Raw genomic sequence first — 20,222 nt, 5'->3', positions numbered from 1 at the left:
ATAATAGTGAGGGGCGCTTTGCTGTTTCATCTGTTAGGATGTGACGTATTAGAAATTAGTTTCAATCTATACGTATTGGGCACCTGTAATACAATAAGTGTGCAGTATTCATTAGAAATAATAAATTATTATAATAAATAAATAGATGATAAAAAAAAGCGGCCAAGTGCGAGTCGGACTCGCCCATGAAGGGTTCCGTAGCAGCAAGTAATGCTCACCATTATTATTTCAATTTTGTCTAAAGTCTGTTGTAACACTGATTGTTCGCTTGCGTCTTAAGAGTTTCTTGAGACTTCTTGAGACTGAAAAGTACATTGAGGCTACATTACTAAGCTCCTTTAAAGTAAAAACAATAATCAAAGAACTGCAAGTTGTATAAAAGGTACCTTTTAAACATCTTACTTAAAGAACAGAATGATAAAAAAAACAGTGATATTTGTCAATGGAGATGCCAAAATAAAAAATAAAGGATTTGGTTTTATTTTAATAGGTAATTACTAAACACAAATTTTAAAATTGTCTTAAGAGCAATGAAGTCTAAATAAGTATCTCCACGTAATTATACATTTTATATCACTTTACTGATTCTTTATTTATTATATGAATTAAAAATTACGTATATCTTCTATATATATATATATACGTATAACGTATATCTTCAAGTTTAATCTATCTAGATAAAATAACCATTTATAACCAAGATTAAATATGAAGAATTTCGTTACTGATTACATAGGTACGTGTTGCATACGTATCAAGTCTAGAACAATTTAGAAACAATATTTAATTTGTGCTTGATATGTTATTTCAAAATGTACTTTGTTACTAACGAAAAATGTGAATACATTATATTATAAAGTAATACTCATATATCAATTATCTTCAATGAAATATTTTAAAATGAAACTAAAGTAAATTACTATATTTTCAACACGAATGCGAAAATAATCGTTTAAATTGACAATCTCATCTTTTCATAGATAGGAATCTGTCAAATTAGATAAATTTTAATATTATTTATAAAATTATTATTTTTCGCTTGTAGCGATAGTATGATTAAGTTTAGTTGTAATGCGTTCCTGACCGATTTTCTGTCTAATCGGTCATGAGATATATAAGCGTGGGCATATCTAACAGTAACAATGCTAATAGAAGGGCAATCTCAGACCGGAGAGGGATCAGGCGCTGGACAACCGTCTTTACCTGCGTTCTATTGCACCAACATTGAGTTGGCTGCTACTGTTAGCCCTACTCACAATATCCAGAATTATAAGCTGAACCAGAACAACAAGACTGAATAATTGTCTAATTATGATTAACTAAATATCAATATTTTTTAGTAAGTAATATGCTTGCAAAACGATATCGTTTGACAAATGACCATTGAGTCTTATAAATATTGTACATAGGGTAAAATACAATGTTGTACTCTGTTGTGCCTTGTTTTACGAACGCGATTTTTCACTATTTTCCGCACTAAATAAATATTCACAATGCACATAAATTCTAGACTACCTCGACACGAATATAAAACGCAACCGTAAAACAGCCTCAAGCTCTTTGCAGTTTTTCCTCTAATTGATATACTCTTGGAAAAATTCTTATGCGATCTATTCAGTTTATCGGCTATGATAAACGTGTATCTACTTCATTAAAAGTTATGTTTTTCAGTTAAAATAGGTGCATAAATATCCTTTGTATTTGTTAAATACACGATGTAGATATAATGTATCAAATATTTCGCTTAATAATATTATTTATGGCTTATTATTGTATCACTATATTTTACGATTAATATTTATTTATAAAATGTTTGAAATCCTTAATAATTTTACTAATATGAAATTCATTTTCAGCTTCAATGAGTCATTAGCGATTTTCAACGGGAGGAGTAAAAATGAATTAACTACTTTGACCTTGAATTGAAATCTCAAATAATTGATGGTATTTTTTATGAATTTATAATAAAAATGTATTTGGAATGTAGGTGAATCATTTGTTAAATAAATGGTATTATAAATAAACATATAATAATCAAGAACTCTTTATAGTGCATAATATAACAGAGCTATTAGCAAATGAAATACAAACAAGAACAAAGAAATCTTAGATTCACATACGCCATGCTCCTTGTGCCATTGGAACATTATATATTACAGCGCCAAATACGATGCTGTTAATGTTAGTTGTTAAACAATGTTTATGTACGATATAGTATGAGTAAACGAACAAAGACTTTGTCGTAATCGAATTTAATACAACTTAATAATAATTTCAAGGCAGCAAGACGTAATCCGTTGACGGAAAAATAATTTGACGAATGTTTATTAAGTATGCACCGCTTAATAGTTAAATATTAGTTATATATGTGTGCGTATACTTGTGTGTATGTATATTTATATAAACGACCTTTTTCAATCGACATAATTTTATGGCATGATTAATTAATTACCTTACCGATAAAGTGATTACGTATGGAATCATACTAATCCTTAAACGACTTCAAACGTAATAATTAAGTAAGTACTAACTATTTATTATTTCTTTGGATGAAAAATTGACACATTATTTAATAGAACAAAAAGTATTGCTATCCTTTATCGATTCAATACATAAGAAAGAAATAGCAATAGAGAAACACCACTATTATTTATTAATTGAAGAATACGGCCTTGCAATCTTAGTTCCAAAGTTCTATTAGGTCGTGTACACAAAAGGTCGAGTGATATATTTAATTGACTAGTTGAACGCAATTTATTAATTCTTTCCGTTGCTTGTTGTACTACTAACGTGATATCACTTAATAGAATACATACTTTTAATGATAAAATTATAAATCCGCAATTCTTGTAATAGAAGGTACGGAAGTAATTACTTAAGTACTTCAAATAAAATTCGTATACAAAAATATACATTGAGGAAAGTCAATTTATACTAGGTTTGGAATATTAAAAAAGGTAACAATGGAGTTTCCAATTACAAAAGCTTACAAATTTTTTAATGAAATTGAACAAAGTTGACTTGCTAATGAAAAAAAAATATATATTATTTTTATATTTGGCGGATTAAAACGAATCGTAAATCTATTAAATTTTCATCGAAATATTGCCAAAATCCATGGGCTAAGTCGTAAGACATTTTTCTTATAACTATAACTGTTAAGGCTGTAAGGGTTGTTAATTGCTGTAGGTACCCATGTTATCTTTTAATCATTAATATACATAAAATATTTTTTATCAAATAATATATAATATTTAGTGATCTGAGATCTATAAACATGATTATGTACAATTTGTATGTATTCATACATACGTATTATATAGGAATATGTCATACAATTTATAACGTTATTTCAAATAATGTTAAATGCATGTTAGAAACAACTATTCTGAAAATTAAAATGACTTTTGAGTCTAGGCCAAAAATAGCTGATCCCGACGTTTAAGTAACTTGGTAGGAATATACAAAGTTTCTACGGAAGAGTAAGTTTCAGAACTGTTATAAATGACACTGTGATATAAACTTTTCTACGATTTATGTGTCATCCAAAGTATGATTTTTTTCAAGACAAAATACAACACGGCATTGAAGTAATATATTATTTTCTTTGTTGAAATAAAGAGAACCAATTTTATTCGCTCTAGAAACGTATCAAGTTAGACAGGATCGTTCGTAATGTGACGATCATTTACGGATTTAAGCATATTGAGCGACTATGAATACAATCTTAGAGGCGATTGTGACAAAAGATAATTAGAGGAAAAATAAAGTTACGTTATGTGAAAGAAGACATGTTTAAAGTTATTAGAAAACAGCGTGCCCAGTTAAGCAGGAGCCGTAGAATGGCTTAATTAGTAAATAAACTGTATGATCTTGCACGGTAAAATTTAATATGGTACCACAAATGTGCAAAGTATTAAACAGACTATTTGACTAGTCAACCGCAATTTATTAAATAATTTTTTCTGACATTTTAACTTGAACTCAAGAACTTATATTGTCAGAAATATTAAAATTTCTTAGCAATATTTCTTTCAATTAATATTGTTTACAGATTGTGAACAACGGAATCGGTACTAATCTTATAAAGGGAGTAGAACCCGAAAATATGATCCATTTCACCAGGTTCATGCTTTTGACACGAACGCTTAATAATAATCTTTTAAACTTTCGTCGTCACGTCGAGAGCTTTTGGAATTCAGCTTCTGCTAACTCGTACGTAGATAATTTCATCTAAAATACTCTTTACATTAAGATCAATTCGATTATTTTGTATAAAGTCTTATGATAAGGTTATAAAGTCTCGTAAACTTGGATAAGCGAGTAAATATTTTAGCACAGATTTCTCTGAATTTGTCATGATTGATTTGAAAGTCTTAAGGTAAACTTCTCAAATAATATTTAAAGATAAAACCTATAATCTCTAAAACGTCAACTTCAATAATGTCAACAGAAATCTTTTATAGTTTGACAATGTTCTTTGTAGGACTGAATACAATATCGACATTTCCAATATTTATTCCATTGATTAAAAATATATTCCTTGTATACCTCAACGAGAAGCGGCGTGATAGTGCTCTATATTTGCGAATCATTCAGATTTAAAATATAAACGACTGAGACAGAAAATATCAGGTTATTTCTTATAAGTTGGTTTCTGAATAATCATGTTACAATTGCGCCCTAGTGACCTGATCTATGCTATGCACTACTTCGTTTAATTAATTAAAATCCTGAATGGTCACCAATGACTTGAAATTTTCTCTAATTTACATCTATTCCTCTAATCCGAAATTGTCTCATTTTCACCGTATATTGAAATCAATATGTTGTATAATTGTAGGTATCTCCAACTACTACCTTCATTTTTCTTTTTTGTGTGTGTGTGTGCTGGAAGAAATATCTTGAAGGACAATTCCCTATCAACATGCCTTTTATGTTAAGTTCTATTTATACTCTCTTTTGATATTTTTTTGTATCGAGAACCAGCTGTAACGTATAAAAAACTGATTAATATTAATAATAATTTCGAATTTAAATTATAAATTTTAATTTTTAATTATATTTATAATAATAGATATAGTTAAGTTTATACATTACAAAGCAAGTAGATCTAATTAACCGATCGTAATATGTAATAATTTTATGAATCGTGTTGCATATACATATAAGACTCAAATTTCAATGACCATTAAATCTCTATCTATCACAGAAAAAGAAATGTAAAGAAAACAAACGACACAAATTGCCTCACTTAAGTATTTATTCATAATTATTACTTACAAATATTATACACTATTTACACACTAAACTAAAAAAACATATAAATTTAATCGGCATCCTCAAATATACTCGAAGGGTATATAGCAGAGCCTTCTTAAGACTAGAAGGGGGAATTGTGGAAGGCACAATACGAAAAATATTGCGAAAGGGCTGAACAGTATGCAGGTCCCCAGCCAGGCAACCAGGAACCAGGTCGGTAGGAACGCAACATGTTCCATCATACTCGTGCTGTCTCCACCCTTGTGACCCAAATTTTCATGTTGAATATAAAAACTAACAACAATAATTAGGAATCATTGTCGCTGGGCGAGTGACTATGAACGCCATCTGAAAAGAAAATATTAAATTGTATTATTCAAAAAGTTAAAAGAGTCATTTTATTCGTAATTATTTTAAAACACATGATTTATAGACAACATTCCATTTAATATTTCAACATAATTCTTTGAACGTTGATTTATTTCTAGTATAGGGTGTTTTGTGAGCTCGTCTGGGTAAGTGTCAGCCATTCGTATTTACTCCAAACGATATTATAATTTAAATTCAATACATACTTAACGAATTAAAAGTGCGTGCACGACGATTATTTAAATAAAGTATATTTTGATTAGTTTTTTTTATTACTGATAAAAAACATCTTAGATCGTATATTTAACGGACATAATTGTGATTTATCTCTCTTATAATGTTAACGAGTAATCTACCAATATTGGTGGATATTACATATATATATATATATATATATATATATATATATATATATATCACTGATCAAACAACAAATTCAATCTAGGAAGAGCTGTATACAGTTTGTAGTGTCCAAAAAAAAACACTTAATAATAAAAATTATAAGTTTTAAGAGTTCTTCTTTGGCAATACAGAGACTAGAACCGATTGGCGCATTTATTTTTACATAGTTTTATAATGACCATTAAGAACGAAAGGCGCTATCTGCAATGTCATAGCAACTATAATGACATTGACTCCGGCTCTACAGCATGTTATAAAATTGTAAAGGTCAAAAAGTCTCTGTATTTAAGATATTTACAAAATGTTTGTTTATATTTGGGTAGGGGTGTAGATAAGATAAGCTCTTCGAAACAACACAATCGAAATACATTTTGTCTTAAGCTTAAGCTGGTTTGACAAGATTGGTCGACTGTGTCGATATAGCTGGTAAAAACCAGTTTATTTTTATTTTACAATTGTCCTGATAAAGTAATAAAATATTTATAAGTACAAGTTATCATAATAATTGCTGCAGTACGTGAGGTATAACTCGCATTTTATTATCATCGAAAATAATTCCATATTTAAGAGTTTTACTGTTTTTAATAATACCATCGTTTCCTTTTTGTTGTGTATAAATGCTACATATTATCATTAATTTAAACCTTTTTTTTCACTCAGCAGAGTTAACCTGTAAGAAGAAACTCGAAACTCACTCCAGAACACGAACGTGAAATGTCAAAATGTGATATATGACATTGACTATAATAATGAAATTCATAGATTACACGTATCAAAATGGCGTATCATCGTAAGTCGGTTGTCAAAAATTCACGAGTGAGATACGAAGTTAACTCTTATAGAATCGCACTGCAGTACTTTTTTAACATCGATGTTATTGATAACAATCACAAATATTGTTTATTTAAGACCTTAAACTACGACTTCAATCTATAATGGAATTAATGTAATGTTTGTACTTTCAAACTCTGAAAGTTAAGATACGATTTTAAATATTTCGTATCAAAAATATAATCTTACATCTAACTGAACGTGCGCATTTACCCGTGCAAAATATTTAAAACTTTAAATGAAAGCCATCGCAATTTTACACCCTAGTGGGGTGAATTAAAAAAGTAGCCTAGGACTATAATGCCCATACCAAATTTGAATCGATTCAGCGGTTTAAGCATGAAGAGATTACATATATAGTTACTTCCGCATTTATAATATTAGAGAGGATTATTCGATATATCTTTTCCACGGTTGGATTAGTATTGTAAAGTTTTAAATTTTTAATTAGTGCCAACATCGTATTACAGAAGATATTCAAATACATTAAATCATATTAGAAACACAATACACACGTGCTTGAAGCTCAGCACACAATTTTTGACTAATATTTTAATGAAATTCTGTATTATATAGCACTATATTATATTTTTGTCTGTATATTGTGATACAGTATTCGCTTAAAATTATTTAACAATGTAATGTAATGTATTCATACAAAAAAAAATAGTTAATGAATATAAAAAATACTTTTACCATATTATGTGATAACAATGTTATAATTTTTCTCAATATAGTAAACGTTTGACAGAACTCAATTATAATGATATTAAAAAATCAGTATTTATGTTATCATAATACATAAAATGTGTATGGTTATAGTAATACGACCTATAATTATATAAAACTGAGGTTCATCAGCCCAATTCTAAAAATCTCTTTGCGTTAAATAGCCCACTTATTGAGTATTGTTATGGAATATATAACTTTTGACCATATATGTATGCCCGGAACTTTTTGGACACGTTATTTTTTAATTTTCACTAATGTTGTTTGTTAATGGATTAAAATTTTAAAGCGCTAATTAGAATTAATACAATAGCAGGGATTCCATATATGCCCAGTGGGTCGATAATGACCGAATGATTAGCCTTTTGATTGTGAAACCTACTTTTAATAACCAATAAACTATAATACTGTTCAAAATGTATGTTATATATTTTCATAGTTGTGTATAATTTTTATATTTAGAATTGATTTTATAACATAATAATTGTATTGTAAGAAAGAATCAGCGTATATATTAAAAACATATACAAACATTTCCACTATATGTGGATGTAAACGGACTTGGCAAAACCGACGACTCTAAGAATAATTACATTGTTACTGCGTATTTTATCAAAGATTTATAAGCAGGTGTCCGTAGAGCGGAATATTACATATAAATATAGTGTATATGGTGAGTATATATATATGTTGAATTACTCAAGCTCACGAGTAAAACCGCGGTATAATAACGAATGCTAGTCGTGTTTAATATGATAATGATAATGGTTCACGACTTTTCTGTATTGTTATGTCTGTTATATAAAATAAATCTTATCGTTATTCTGTAACGACACATGGACAAAACTGGAATAATTATCTCAACTGGTCGCTCAGTAGTCGCAATTCGACCATAAACAAACAATAAATCACTCAGATTAATCATTATAGAAAATTTGAGGAAAAAATATATAACTGTATATTTTGAATGTATTATTTTGTTCTCTAATTCCATTTTTCGATACAAAATAAAAAGGAAATCCGTTGAAAATCTTTCACTTGCTGGTAGGGCTTTATGCTAGCTCGTCTAGGTAGGTACCCACTCATCAAATATTCCACCGCTAAACAGCAGTACCTAGTATTGTTGTGTTCCGGTTTGAAGGGTGAGTGAGCCAGTGAAATTACAGGCACAAGGGATATAACATCTTAGTTCTCAAGGTTAGTGACCACCTAACATCAGGTGGCCTATATGCCTACCTATATCATAAAAAAAAACAAGGCATTGAACTGCCTATTTATATTTTGATAGCTAAGGTTATTGAAATTCCTGAAGATAAATAATCAAAGCAGAATACGTCGAAAAAAATTGTGGTCAACTCTCAGTCACTAAGTACACGCACACTACTAAAGAAGTATGAAGTTTTGCGAGTGTCAAACGTAGCTATAACGCACAACGATAATAAAGCTGGCTCGTTTATTTTAGTTCTCTTGCAACACTATCTGGACATTGAAAAAATCTGAATACATTTATTAAAAAAATATTAACGTAAAATAATTTTGGAAATGTAAAGAATATTGTACAGTATGAATATTTATTAAAACTTTACATTATGATAGTATCCCCTTTTGCGTGAATCTAAGTTCAATGAGCTCATAACACTAATATGTATCTGTTTAAAAATCACATTCGCTACACGTTTTTAATGAAGAATAAATATTACCTGGTCGTTGAATATTAGAAAGATATTATTTACGAAAATATAACATTATTTTTATTTCAAGCTACTTGCAAGATTTTATCTTTTAATTATGAACTATAGCTAGCGCATCGTGACAATTTAAAATTGTACTCGCATATTGTGCCGTATTGTAGTGATAATTTAAAATAAAACATGCGTGTTTTTCTATTTATAAACTGAAAGCGAGCAAACGGGACACATGTTGCCAAATACAGATATTAGCCATGATTATTATTTAGTTATAATTTGTAGGACAAAGCGGCTGTCCTTTGTGGTTGTAATTAAACTGTCTCTATAATCCTTTAAGCTGGAATACAGTACAGTTTATAAAGTATTGCTATTCGACAGCAGATAATATACCGAATAAGTGCGTGTTGTACCAAATGTTAGGTCTCCGGTGTCTTGTAATGATTTATATTGGCTGAATATTATGCGACACTTGAAAAATATATGCCCTCAGCCTTAGCTGACATTTTCAAGGGAGTCCTATCCAGTTGCACACAATATATTATTGAACACAAGTGCACAAACACAGGTGCAATCCCTATTCTCTTACTAATATAGTCTGATGGGGCGGCACCAGCGAGTTCCGGATAGAGTTCAGACGCAGGGAAAAATATATAACTCAATATAAACGAAATGACATCTCAAGTTTCCACTTTACAATAATAATTATAGACCATAAAAATTAAATTGACTAAAACTATGCTATCAAATAATATTTAGGTTTTTTGGAGTAAGTACATTTTGCGATTTATGCCAACAATTTTTATTTTTTGTTGTTTTAGTTGCGATTAGTAGGACGTGGTTCTTTTATTACAACACTCTCGTCAAATTTAAAAATTATTAAAAGCCGTTTTGTGTTGAAATCTGGGTCATTTTTGTAGAAAAAAACAAATGTTGAAAATTCGGAATCTTTGTCATTTGTAATTTTAAGATGATGACAAAGCCGTACGACATTATGTAACATTTTTTATATTAACGTACGCTACAATATACGGTATGATTCTGTCGAAGACTTTATAATCGTGACACTTCTAACACAACGTGAACTAATCGTAATGACGTAAATACAAATAAACGCAAAAAAATATTACGCCTCAAATATTTTCCTTTCTTACTATGTTTTCCAACAAAATCGTTACATTATTACATTATTATTTTCATGTTAAGCCTCAATGGGCCTTTATTTGAGGCAAGTAATTCTTTGAAATTTAACAGATAAATAATAAATATATTTTTGAATATTATTTTATTCGACTAACGTTTACCACTTCGTCACAAATGCAAATTTAATCTTGCTCGCATAACTTTGTTATTAACATTAAAGCATATGTTTGTTTTCATATCGGAAAATATGTATACTTCATTTATATAGCATTTCGTAACATACACGTTGCACATTTTTAATTCAAGAACAATACAGAGTAATATGATAGAGGTAAAAAGATAAAATTGCTAACCGAATCTTAATGTGTACCGAAAGGGAGTTCGTTTAATTAGAGTAAACTAAGCGTAGCACGTGCTCAATTCCCAATAACACTGTCACTTTCAACTGATAGCACAATAACATAGTTTATTCAAGTGTAGTCTAACTTAGTACTGCGTGGTGGCGAACGGATCGGCGCGGGCGCATGCAACCGAAGGTTTCGACACAAGCGAGGCGAGGGCCAGCCGCTTACGTCCTTCTCTTTTTCTCACGTTTAGACTACAATACAAACGTGAGACAGCTGCTTTAATAGCGCCTGCGACTCTGTCACTAGTGGTTGACCTTCTTGCTCTACCATTATTGCTAATAAGCTCGTCTTTTGCAATCGACTTAAAAACATTCCTTGAGCCATATTTAAGAAATTAAGTAAAACTTATTTAAGTCATGTTAACATCGATTCAAATTTAAACTTTTAATGATTCATTATCTAAACGATGGAATTTGGACCAACGAAAGGTTCATAAAACAGCTTCTGGTTATGTTTAATGGTTTTAAACGGAAGAGTTTATTAAAGACGAGGAACAAATTGATTGATATTTAAGATGAAATAAATAATCAATTTGGACATCTCGTCTCATCGTTTAATTATATTCAATGTAAAATAAATAGAATATTGAAAGAGTGTAATAATTTATTAAATCGTACGATTTTTTACGTATTGTATAATACATTAGTGATTAATATAAATAAAGATGCCAATCAAAAATTGAAGTTATAAGTTAAACTTCGAAGTTACGAATAACCGTAAACAATTTAACCGTTTATGTATAACACAATATAAAACGTATACAATAACTCATATTAAAATTTATAACATGTGATGTTATGTTACGTTAAAGTATAATATTACACGTTTAACGCATCGTTTGTAACAAATACTGGCGTGTTAGTAAAATTATGACATAAAATAAGGTCGATACGTAGTTATGATAGAGTCCATATCATCTATCCTTGATAGAGAATTTTAACTAAAAAAAAGTTGGGTAGGTTTTTATTTACTTCGCAGGTAGAATTCAATATTGAGCTCGATATTTGCTGGAATATGAGCTCTGAACAACTTATCAATGATTGGATATTTTGTAAACAAACTGATTAGAACGTTGGTTATTAATATTTGTACTCGCAATGTTTATTTATTTAGGCTTAGTATGTGTGCGAAATAATATATATAGATATACATATATAGATAATAATTATATGAATTATACAATATTAAATATAAGCGAAGTAGTGACATATCAAACGCGCGTATATAGTTTGTAAACGTGTTATTTAAACAGCTTTTGAATTTAAAAATAATTGTTATTCATTATAATAAAGAAAGGGCTTAATTTATCTAGACACAATATTGACCAAATTGTGTCGTATAAATTTAGGTACATGCAATAAAAAAGCGATTTTTTCGCTGAATTATAAACTCCATAATATAATGCTGAGTTATATACTCAGCTATATCAGTTATACCCTAACATCTATCCAAAAACTCACCATCATAGTATACAAGTTTCAAATCAATCTCATAACTTAATCATACAGTTTTGCGTAAATACGTAAAACAACTTTAAATATAACAATACTTACATATACCTAATTTATGTGGGTACGAATTTGTTTAGGATTTTGTTTTAATTGAATTTTGCGTGTAATTGTTAATTATTAGAATACATTAGTTTATGTCCCTAATAACGTGTGTCGAGTTTAAATTAGGTTATAAATAGAAACGCACCGACGCACATATTTCAATTTTGGAAACTTACATCATCCACAAATATTCCTCGTTATTTTTGATCGTCTGTCTCTGGAACGACCCAAACTGAGTATCTGGGGAGGAAAAAAAAACATAAAATGCATTTGTTTTTTTCTATATGCATATACAACTAACTGAAATCACCCAGATGTGTATTCGTTAAGTAATTTGTAAATCTTCTATTTATCTGTTTCGTTAGTCGAGGACTTTAACCTGGTAGAGACGCCGGACGTGACGACGGTCACGTTCGTTACATATTAAATAAATAAAAATATTGATATTATGACTCATATTACATTTCTTCCATAGTATCTGAAAATTTAACACTTATAACGAACAATAACATTAAATTAATAAACAAAGTAAACGTTACTTTTATATTATTAATAATATATATACAATATACTCTACAAAGTTATATGACTACTAAATTAAAGAGACATATTTGTAGTCAAATTAGTATTAGCGTTGCCTTTTCTTCCTTAATAATTATAATTATTAATATAATTTATACGCGTTATATTAACAAGATCTTAATAACAATGTTTATCTTAACATTTAATAGTATCAAAACAAGTTACCAATCAATTATAAGGTCAAGTGTTTGAGTACGTTCGTTTTTGGTATTTGTTCGAGAACAGATAGTTGTTTTATATAAATCACGGAGTACTTTTAGGTTATTATTTGTTCATTTAATTTGATGCGATTATAGAATCAATAAAACACTTACTTGTTTGATAGCTGCCTGTTGATGAGCTGCTGTTTTCACTTTCTGTACGCCGTCTTGAATTAAATAACAAATTCCATGGATTATAGCTTGCAATCTGTGACCCTGTTTGGTTCTTTGTTTCAGGTTTATTAGGAGTATCCATGTTTATGGAGATATATCCGACGACGTAATTAATATTATTAATTTAATTATAATTAATTTGTAGCAAGTTTTGGTAAGAGAGACGCGCCGGCGCTCGTGCACTGACAAAATAATATTATGATCCAACTAAACAGTCACTGGCCGGCAAAGCGACCGAGCATTGTTTTGATCCGATCTCTCTCGAACACTCACGGAAATAAACGAACGGCGTTTACCATAGAGAAACTGTTTCTTACGTCCCTACCATGTCTCTACACAAAATCTCGCAGACTGAAGTGTTTTAATGGCGCTATTTACAAAACACTTACTAGTTTGAAACAAAGTTTGTTTACAAGAATAATATTATGATTCTATTTCTTAAAAAACCACGATTGACATTTTAATGACGTAGTCACTGATGAATGAAAAATGCCTTTTTTATTTGAAGATAAACATTTTTATCCGTTTATTTTGTGTAAGGAAATAAATTATTAATCAATTATTATTATTATAACAATAATATTTTTTAAATATTCTTTATCCAAGTTGGTATTGTCGACAGTTTTAAAAGATATTTAAAAAAAAAATCATATGTTAAGCTACCAACTAAATTCAACAAATGTTGCCTTTTTTATCTAAATAATCATGTATGAAGTAATGCGCCTTGTTTACAAACGTTTTAATATAATATTTGTAATTGGCAAAGTTAAATATATCCGCAAAGTTTAATTATACTAACATCTTTGCCTAAGAATTGATTAATAGTTGTAGAAGTTGTAAACTTAATGTTATAATTTGTATAATATGAAGAGCCCTAGGTTTTTAATTTACTTGCGGAACGTCTGCTAACTTCTTGGGCATATTTTACTCATCAACTTGCTCTAAAAGTACAAAAGAAACATCGCGAAGTGGATGTAACTTTTATATTATATTAATTATAAAGTTTTTAATACGAACAATAATTATTCGCTCGATTTTAATCAAATCCATTATCTTCCGTATAATCCTAATTTATTATAATATTTTTGGCAAAATAAATTGTTATGATTTAAACACGTTAAATGCTTACAATTTTTTTTTATTTTATTGTAATATTAAAACATTTTATGAAATGGATATTATTCTAATTAAACTATAAACAAACGATTTTATGGCATTATTTAAAAAAAAACTTTATAATACAATTTATTACTAAAATGTTTGTACGTAGTGATACTTTTTTAATCATTACGATTAAAAAAAAGCTATTAATGACGTTTTGATTAGTGATTATTTAATAATAAGCATTTCAGAAGGAATTTACATATAAATAAAGAGAATATAAAAATTAAAAACATGAAAATTCCATATGTAGTATCATCGAATACGCGGAAAGCGTACAGCACATCGGAGTTGATGAAAGCTTCCCCTGGAGAGGCTTCTCGCAAAATCAATGCTGAAGATTTTGAGTGGGATGATGAATTGACTCCAGCACCTCTTACATATTTCGCTGCATTAGCGCTCTCTAGAATATTTCACAGACTTAATCCGCTTCGGAAAATATTGCAAAAAGATATAGATATGCTCATGGACCTATACCCCGCTGATATACCTCTAAAGTTCAGCGTACCTTGTATTAAGGTTATTTATATACTAAGTAAAAGTTTTTTTGTAAATACGTATTAAAGCCAGCGCAGCAAAAATGTATGTACGAATGCGCCAATATAGGTTAGGTTAGGTTTTATTTATAGATTCATTTATTATTTTTATTTATTACCATTTATAGTTTTTTTTTGCTGCGGTGGCGTTATACCTTAGTACCGGTATTTTATTTATTTATAATAAGTCTGCCTACAAATATTCGCAAAATGATTGGTCGCCACCGCCTAAAGACATTGACCAATGTCTTAAAATATATGATGAGTGATGAGGTGATTATCCAGACAGTTTTACACAATAACCTTTCATGAAATACTCGAAATGTAAATTAATTATCAACAGGACGAACAATATTGGAAGAGATCTTTTTATTCAAAGTTTCCGTCGCGGAAAGAAATGGGCGTTTCATATTGGAAAGGGAAATTTCTATCAGCATGTCTGCAGGATTACTTGGAAAATGTTAAACCCGATATATTTATTGAAGAAGATGCAATCGAGCTGGCAAAACTGGTATACAGCTAATGATAATAATACTTTTCGATACTGTTGATTGCCGAACTGAAATGCCTCAATGCCACGTGAATCTTAACTGAATATGGGGGTTCAATCTCGGGCAAATACTACTGAATTTCTATATCCTTTATTTAAGTTTAACTGGCGAAGACATCGTGTATAGTATGATAGTCTACTATATGTGTATCCACCAACTCGCATCAGAGGAAGTGGAATAAGCTGCAAGCCTTTTCAAACAGAGAGAACCAGTTGTGGCACATTTAAATGTTACTTTAGTACTCTACTATTAGAGTGATCAATTATATTTTATTTATAGGTCAGTCCATATATTTTTGAATTGGGTCTTAATCAATTGCAAATGGTACGCCAGCCTACACCTCCTGTTCTAAGTGAAGATGCTGTAGAAGATGCTTGTGTATATAGTGTACCAAAAGTATATGATCACATACCGTTAGAACCAGTATTAGTGAGGTTATTTAATTTAAACGAAATTTCCCTCATATTTGGTATTAATAACCTGCAAGACGGCTACTTAATGAGATATTTCGAATTTTCATTAGCGGACTGTGAATCCTTGTGTAGAGGCCTCGAATATTTACAGCATTTGAGAATATTTAGAATTAATAGAAGCAATTTAGACTGTTCGAAAGTTAAATTAATTTTACAAAACCTCGTGAAAAGAGAGTCTATCGAGGAATTGGATTTTAATCATTGTAAAATTGGTGATTATGGGATGAAAGCATTGGGAGGTTTTATTTTCATTCATAAAAATGTGAAAAGAATACGAATAGCAAACAATAGATTCAAGGAGGTCGGTGTTCAAGGCATCGCTTATGCTTTACAAATGAAACCAGCTGCGCCGATAGAGCTCTTGGGTATCCTTTAACAATTCTATCGACATACGAGTTATAGTTTCTTTTACATAACAATAATTATATTTGCTTGAAGATTTCAGTTTGAATCCAATGTCGTTGGAATGTGCGACAATATTTGCCGCAGCTTTTGTAAGATGCAAGGAAAAACCTCAAACATTGATTGTTAACTCTTGTGGTTTTCACGGAGCGTCAGCAGAAAAGGTTCGAAATCTTTTAGTTATTAGTAGTGTAAGTCAGGTACGGGGATATAAGAAGTTATGACTTTTGTGACTGTAATTAAATGTATCTTTTGTTTATATAATTCATATCATGCTCGGCGGAGAAAGAAAACATCGTGAGGAAACAGCTTGTCTAATTTCTATGATAATCTACCACGTGTGATTCTACTCGTATTGGAGCAGCCTGCTGGAATAAGCTTCAAATCTTCTCCTCCTTAGGCCAGCAGTGGAATATTTAGCGGCTGTTATTTTACTTGGAAATATCAGATATTGTTATATAGGTAATTCAGTTGATATTCGTTTTGATATAATATAAATATATTATATACCTATCTATTATACACATCTTTATATCAAATAACTAAAAATGATATCGCTTATTTTTAACATTTTATTTTATTTTTAATATATATTAAGGCTATTTCTTAATCTTTGTTGTAAAAGAAAAATCTAGAAAAAGTCAATATATAATTTATGAATTCATTTTTATGCCAGTCATGTACTAAAATTTCAATAACTTTACCCTTTCAGATGGCAGGTTTGCTAAGTCTTAACCGTGGTCTGACGAGATTAGACATGGCTGCCAATAACTTATCCGGCGAAGCGGAGAAGACTCTTATTCAAGCTTTAGAACAAAATAAAAGAGTATTGAGAGTCGATTTGCGTAGTACTCGTATGTGTCGAACAAATAATTTTAGAAATGCGATCAAAAATTTTGTATAAATTTTTAAGCGTTCTAGTTTTCTATGCATATTCTTATAACATTTGATATTAATGATAACATTTACATAAAAAAACTAAATGTCAAAAATGATCAAAACCCTATTAAACAATGTCGTCAACATTTCGCCTTACACTTATAATTTAATTACGAGTATCACAATTTAATTTTGTTTCACTCAAATAATTATAATGTTTACCAGAGCCCTCTTAAAGGTATATTTACTATATGTAGTATTAATTCCGTTCAGAAAACTTCGATATTACACTCAAAAGTCGTAATTATAATAGTTAGGCAAATATCAAAATCAAAGTATCATACAAGTATGTAGACGCTTTAGAATACTTGCCTCTTGTAACTTTAGTATACATACTAGAAAGTTAATTAAATAAAATAGCATAACAACAATTTTAAAAAACATATTCAAGCACTTTCAAATATATGCACTATTTTATATGTAAAGCTACCATCGGATTGAAATGTAGAGCTTCTTGGTAACTACGAATATGTAAAATAGTGCTTCAAAAGTAATTATAAGACCACAGCTATGTATGCAGTGACTTCTAGCACAATCTCTAACTAATTTATGTTATTAAAACATAGTATCTTGAGTTTCTGAAATGCTGATAAAAGTCAGGTGAATTATTTTTTAGTAATCTTTGAATAACAGTCGATGACGCTATTAGTGAACTATGAGAATCGTTTATTAAGTGACGCGTAAAAAAATAGTCTTTGCTCATTATTTTAGAATATAGCGGTAGTCTCACGGTAAATCTTATACGTTTTTATTTAATATTTATAAAATCTACGTAAATGTAAAGATAGATAAACAAAGAAGCTAGCTGGTCTGGCTGGTTGAAATGAAGATGCATCCAAATGTATAAATATTAAAAAAATCGGACGCTGAGTTTTAGTTAAATGAGTTTAATATCAGGCTTAAAAACTTATACTCATTTAAAATATTTCAATGTAACTTTATATAAAATGATTTGGACTTGACAGACATTTTGTGCATTCATTATAAGAATTAACGAATAATTAGCATTTTGTAATGACGTAAATACGATGAATTGTATTATATGTGCTATTAGGATTTTTTTTTAAATTAATTACTTAAACCGTAACCTAACATTAAGAGTCCTTTGTATTTCTAGATATATCAGAAGAAACACAAGCCAAGGTGAATGAGCTGTTAGAACGTAACAAAAAGCTTGTAGGGCAAGAAACAGAACCAAGCGAGGAGATTCCACCGCTATATCTCAACGAACCGGAATATTTAATATGGGAATACAATCCTAATAACCCGGACTACATTCCCGGTAGATACCCCGAAAGGATCCCGGAAGTATAAGACGGGTTATGCCATGGAAGATGTTTTTTATATTATGGTTTATATGTATGTATTTTAACAATTTTTATTCGGTAGAGAAATTATATCGTTTTTTTTTTAAATAATTTGGTCTACAGTTATTATTACCACCACTACCTAACTCCGGACAGTTATGAGAACTTCTTTACTGAAAATCACCATCATTTTTGGCAACCCCATATCCCTGTAATGTCCGACTCGGAATTCAAGACCTTATGACCTATATGAGACGTTAGATCGATAAGGGACTCTATTTATTCATATCATTGATACTATTATTCATTGATTTTTATATAAACATATAGTTCTCAACTTGTATGTGATAGCAATGGGAGATTGAAATTTAACAGTACCTTTATAACTGGAAATAAATTAAAGATCTATTGACGTCTCTTTACAATGAAACAACGTCTTAAATATATTTTATAATTTTCACTTTAATTTAACATACAAGTTTTCAATGGTATTAAAGAAAATACAAACAATTTGGCTTACAGTTTATTTTTGGGCGCTTATAATAAATGTGCTTTTCCCCGTGACGCAATGTTAAAATTTCCTGGTATACGCTGTCGTGGAGCTGCGGTTTCGAGATGGCCTCCACATACAATACTGCGTATGATCAGTGTTCGCGACCCTGTGCCAGTGCCACACCTTTCCTCAATAAAAGACGTAAGGTAGGTTTAGTTGTCCTTGATGATTTTATTGTATTACTTAAACTTTCAATTTGATTGTATTTTAAGATTGAATTACAGTTTTTTTTTTTATTTATAACAAAAACTATTTATGTGTGTATTTAAATTACAATATTTTTATGCTAATAATAGTGTTTGTTTAAATATGAACATCGAATTAAATAATTAATTAGTCCTAAATTATTTTAATATCTTATCATTTTCTTGATAATTAATCATACTAATTACAATTTTAAAGATACTTTATTAATCAAAAATCAAAATATACTTTTTTCAAGTAGAATTTTACAAACACTTTTGAATCGTCATTTAACAAACTATATTAAGTAAACCTACCTCCGGTTCGGAATGTAGATTCTACCGAGAAGAACCGGCAAGAAACTCAGTATTTACTCTTTTTCAACGTCTAAAAATACAGTCATGTTAGTTAAATACATGTCATAAATCCAAGACAAGACGTTATAAATATAAAGTTAAATTGTCATCATATTTTATACCAGTACTTCCTCAAAACTATGGTTCAAATAATACCAAGGCGAACTGGTGATCATGAATTTTAAATAATCTAAATTTATTTTAGTATGTATAAAAGTTTTGTTGTGAATATATATTCGTAATATTTTTTTCCAATCTAAGGCCAACACTCAGAACATCGGTCTTAGATAGCCTCACATTCGTTAAGCATCGCGTTTTTGCGCCTGCTCAGGTTTTCGACGTATGTATTCGATTGATGAATTTGATGAACGATTCATTTAATTAATAAAATTAAATTATTTTTTGATTAATTTGATTGCAATGA

At 29.6% G+C, this 20,222-nt stretch overlaps 1 protein-coding gene and 1 long non-coding RNA gene across 2 annotated transcripts; one reads left to right on the top strand and one right to left on the bottom strand.

Moving 5' to 3' along the window:
- Positions 1-5,250: 5,250 nt before the first annotated feature.
- Positions 5,251-13,593, bottom strand: LOC113402013 (uncharacterized). Its single transcript, XR_003369189.2, has 3 exons — positions 13,278-13,593; positions 12,558-12,621; positions 5,251-5,610 (listed from the first exon to the last, which is right to left on the bottom strand). It is a non-coding gene; the product is annotated as an uncharacterized LOC113402013 (long non-coding RNA).
- Positions 13,594-14,695: 1,102 nt separating this feature from the next.
- On the top strand, positions 14,696-19,385 carry LOC113402010 (dynein regulatory complex subunit 5). Its single transcript, XM_026642106.2, has 7 exons — positions 14,696-15,017; positions 15,378-15,545; positions 15,865-16,423; positions 16,497-16,624; positions 17,173-17,314; positions 18,517-18,758; positions 19,229-19,385. Exons 1-6 carry the CDS (start codon positions 14,733-14,735, stop codon positions 18,711-18,713), a joined length of 1,479 nt encoding a protein of 492 aa, XP_026497891.2. The 5' UTR covers positions 14,696-14,732; the 3' UTR covers positions 18,714-18,758; positions 19,229-19,385.
- Positions 19,386-20,222: the final 837 nt, after the last annotated feature.

The sequence above is a fragment of the Vanessa tameamea genome, chromosome 2 (genome assembly GCF_037043105.1).
Source record: "Vanessa tameamea isolate UH-Manoa-2023 chromosome 2, ilVanTame1 primary haplotype, whole genome shotgun sequence".
NCBI lineage: Eukaryota > Metazoa > Arthropoda > Insecta > Lepidoptera > Nymphalidae > Vanessa > Vanessa tameamea.
This window is presented reverse-complemented; position numbering and strand designations above follow the sequence as displayed.

Coding starts and splice junctions, on each gene's coding strand:
- LOC113402010 (XM_026642106.2), top strand. CDS start 14,733: ATGAAAATTCCATATGTAGTATCATCGAATACGCGGAAAGCGTACAGC. Junction 15,546..15,864: donor CAATCGAGCTGGCAAAACTG/GTATACAGCTAA, acceptor TTTTATTTATAG/GTCAGTCCATATATTTTTGA. Junction 16,424..16,496: donor TGCGCCGATAGAGCTCTTGG/GTATCCTTTAAC, acceptor ATTTGCTTGAAG/ATTTCAGTTTGAATCCAATG.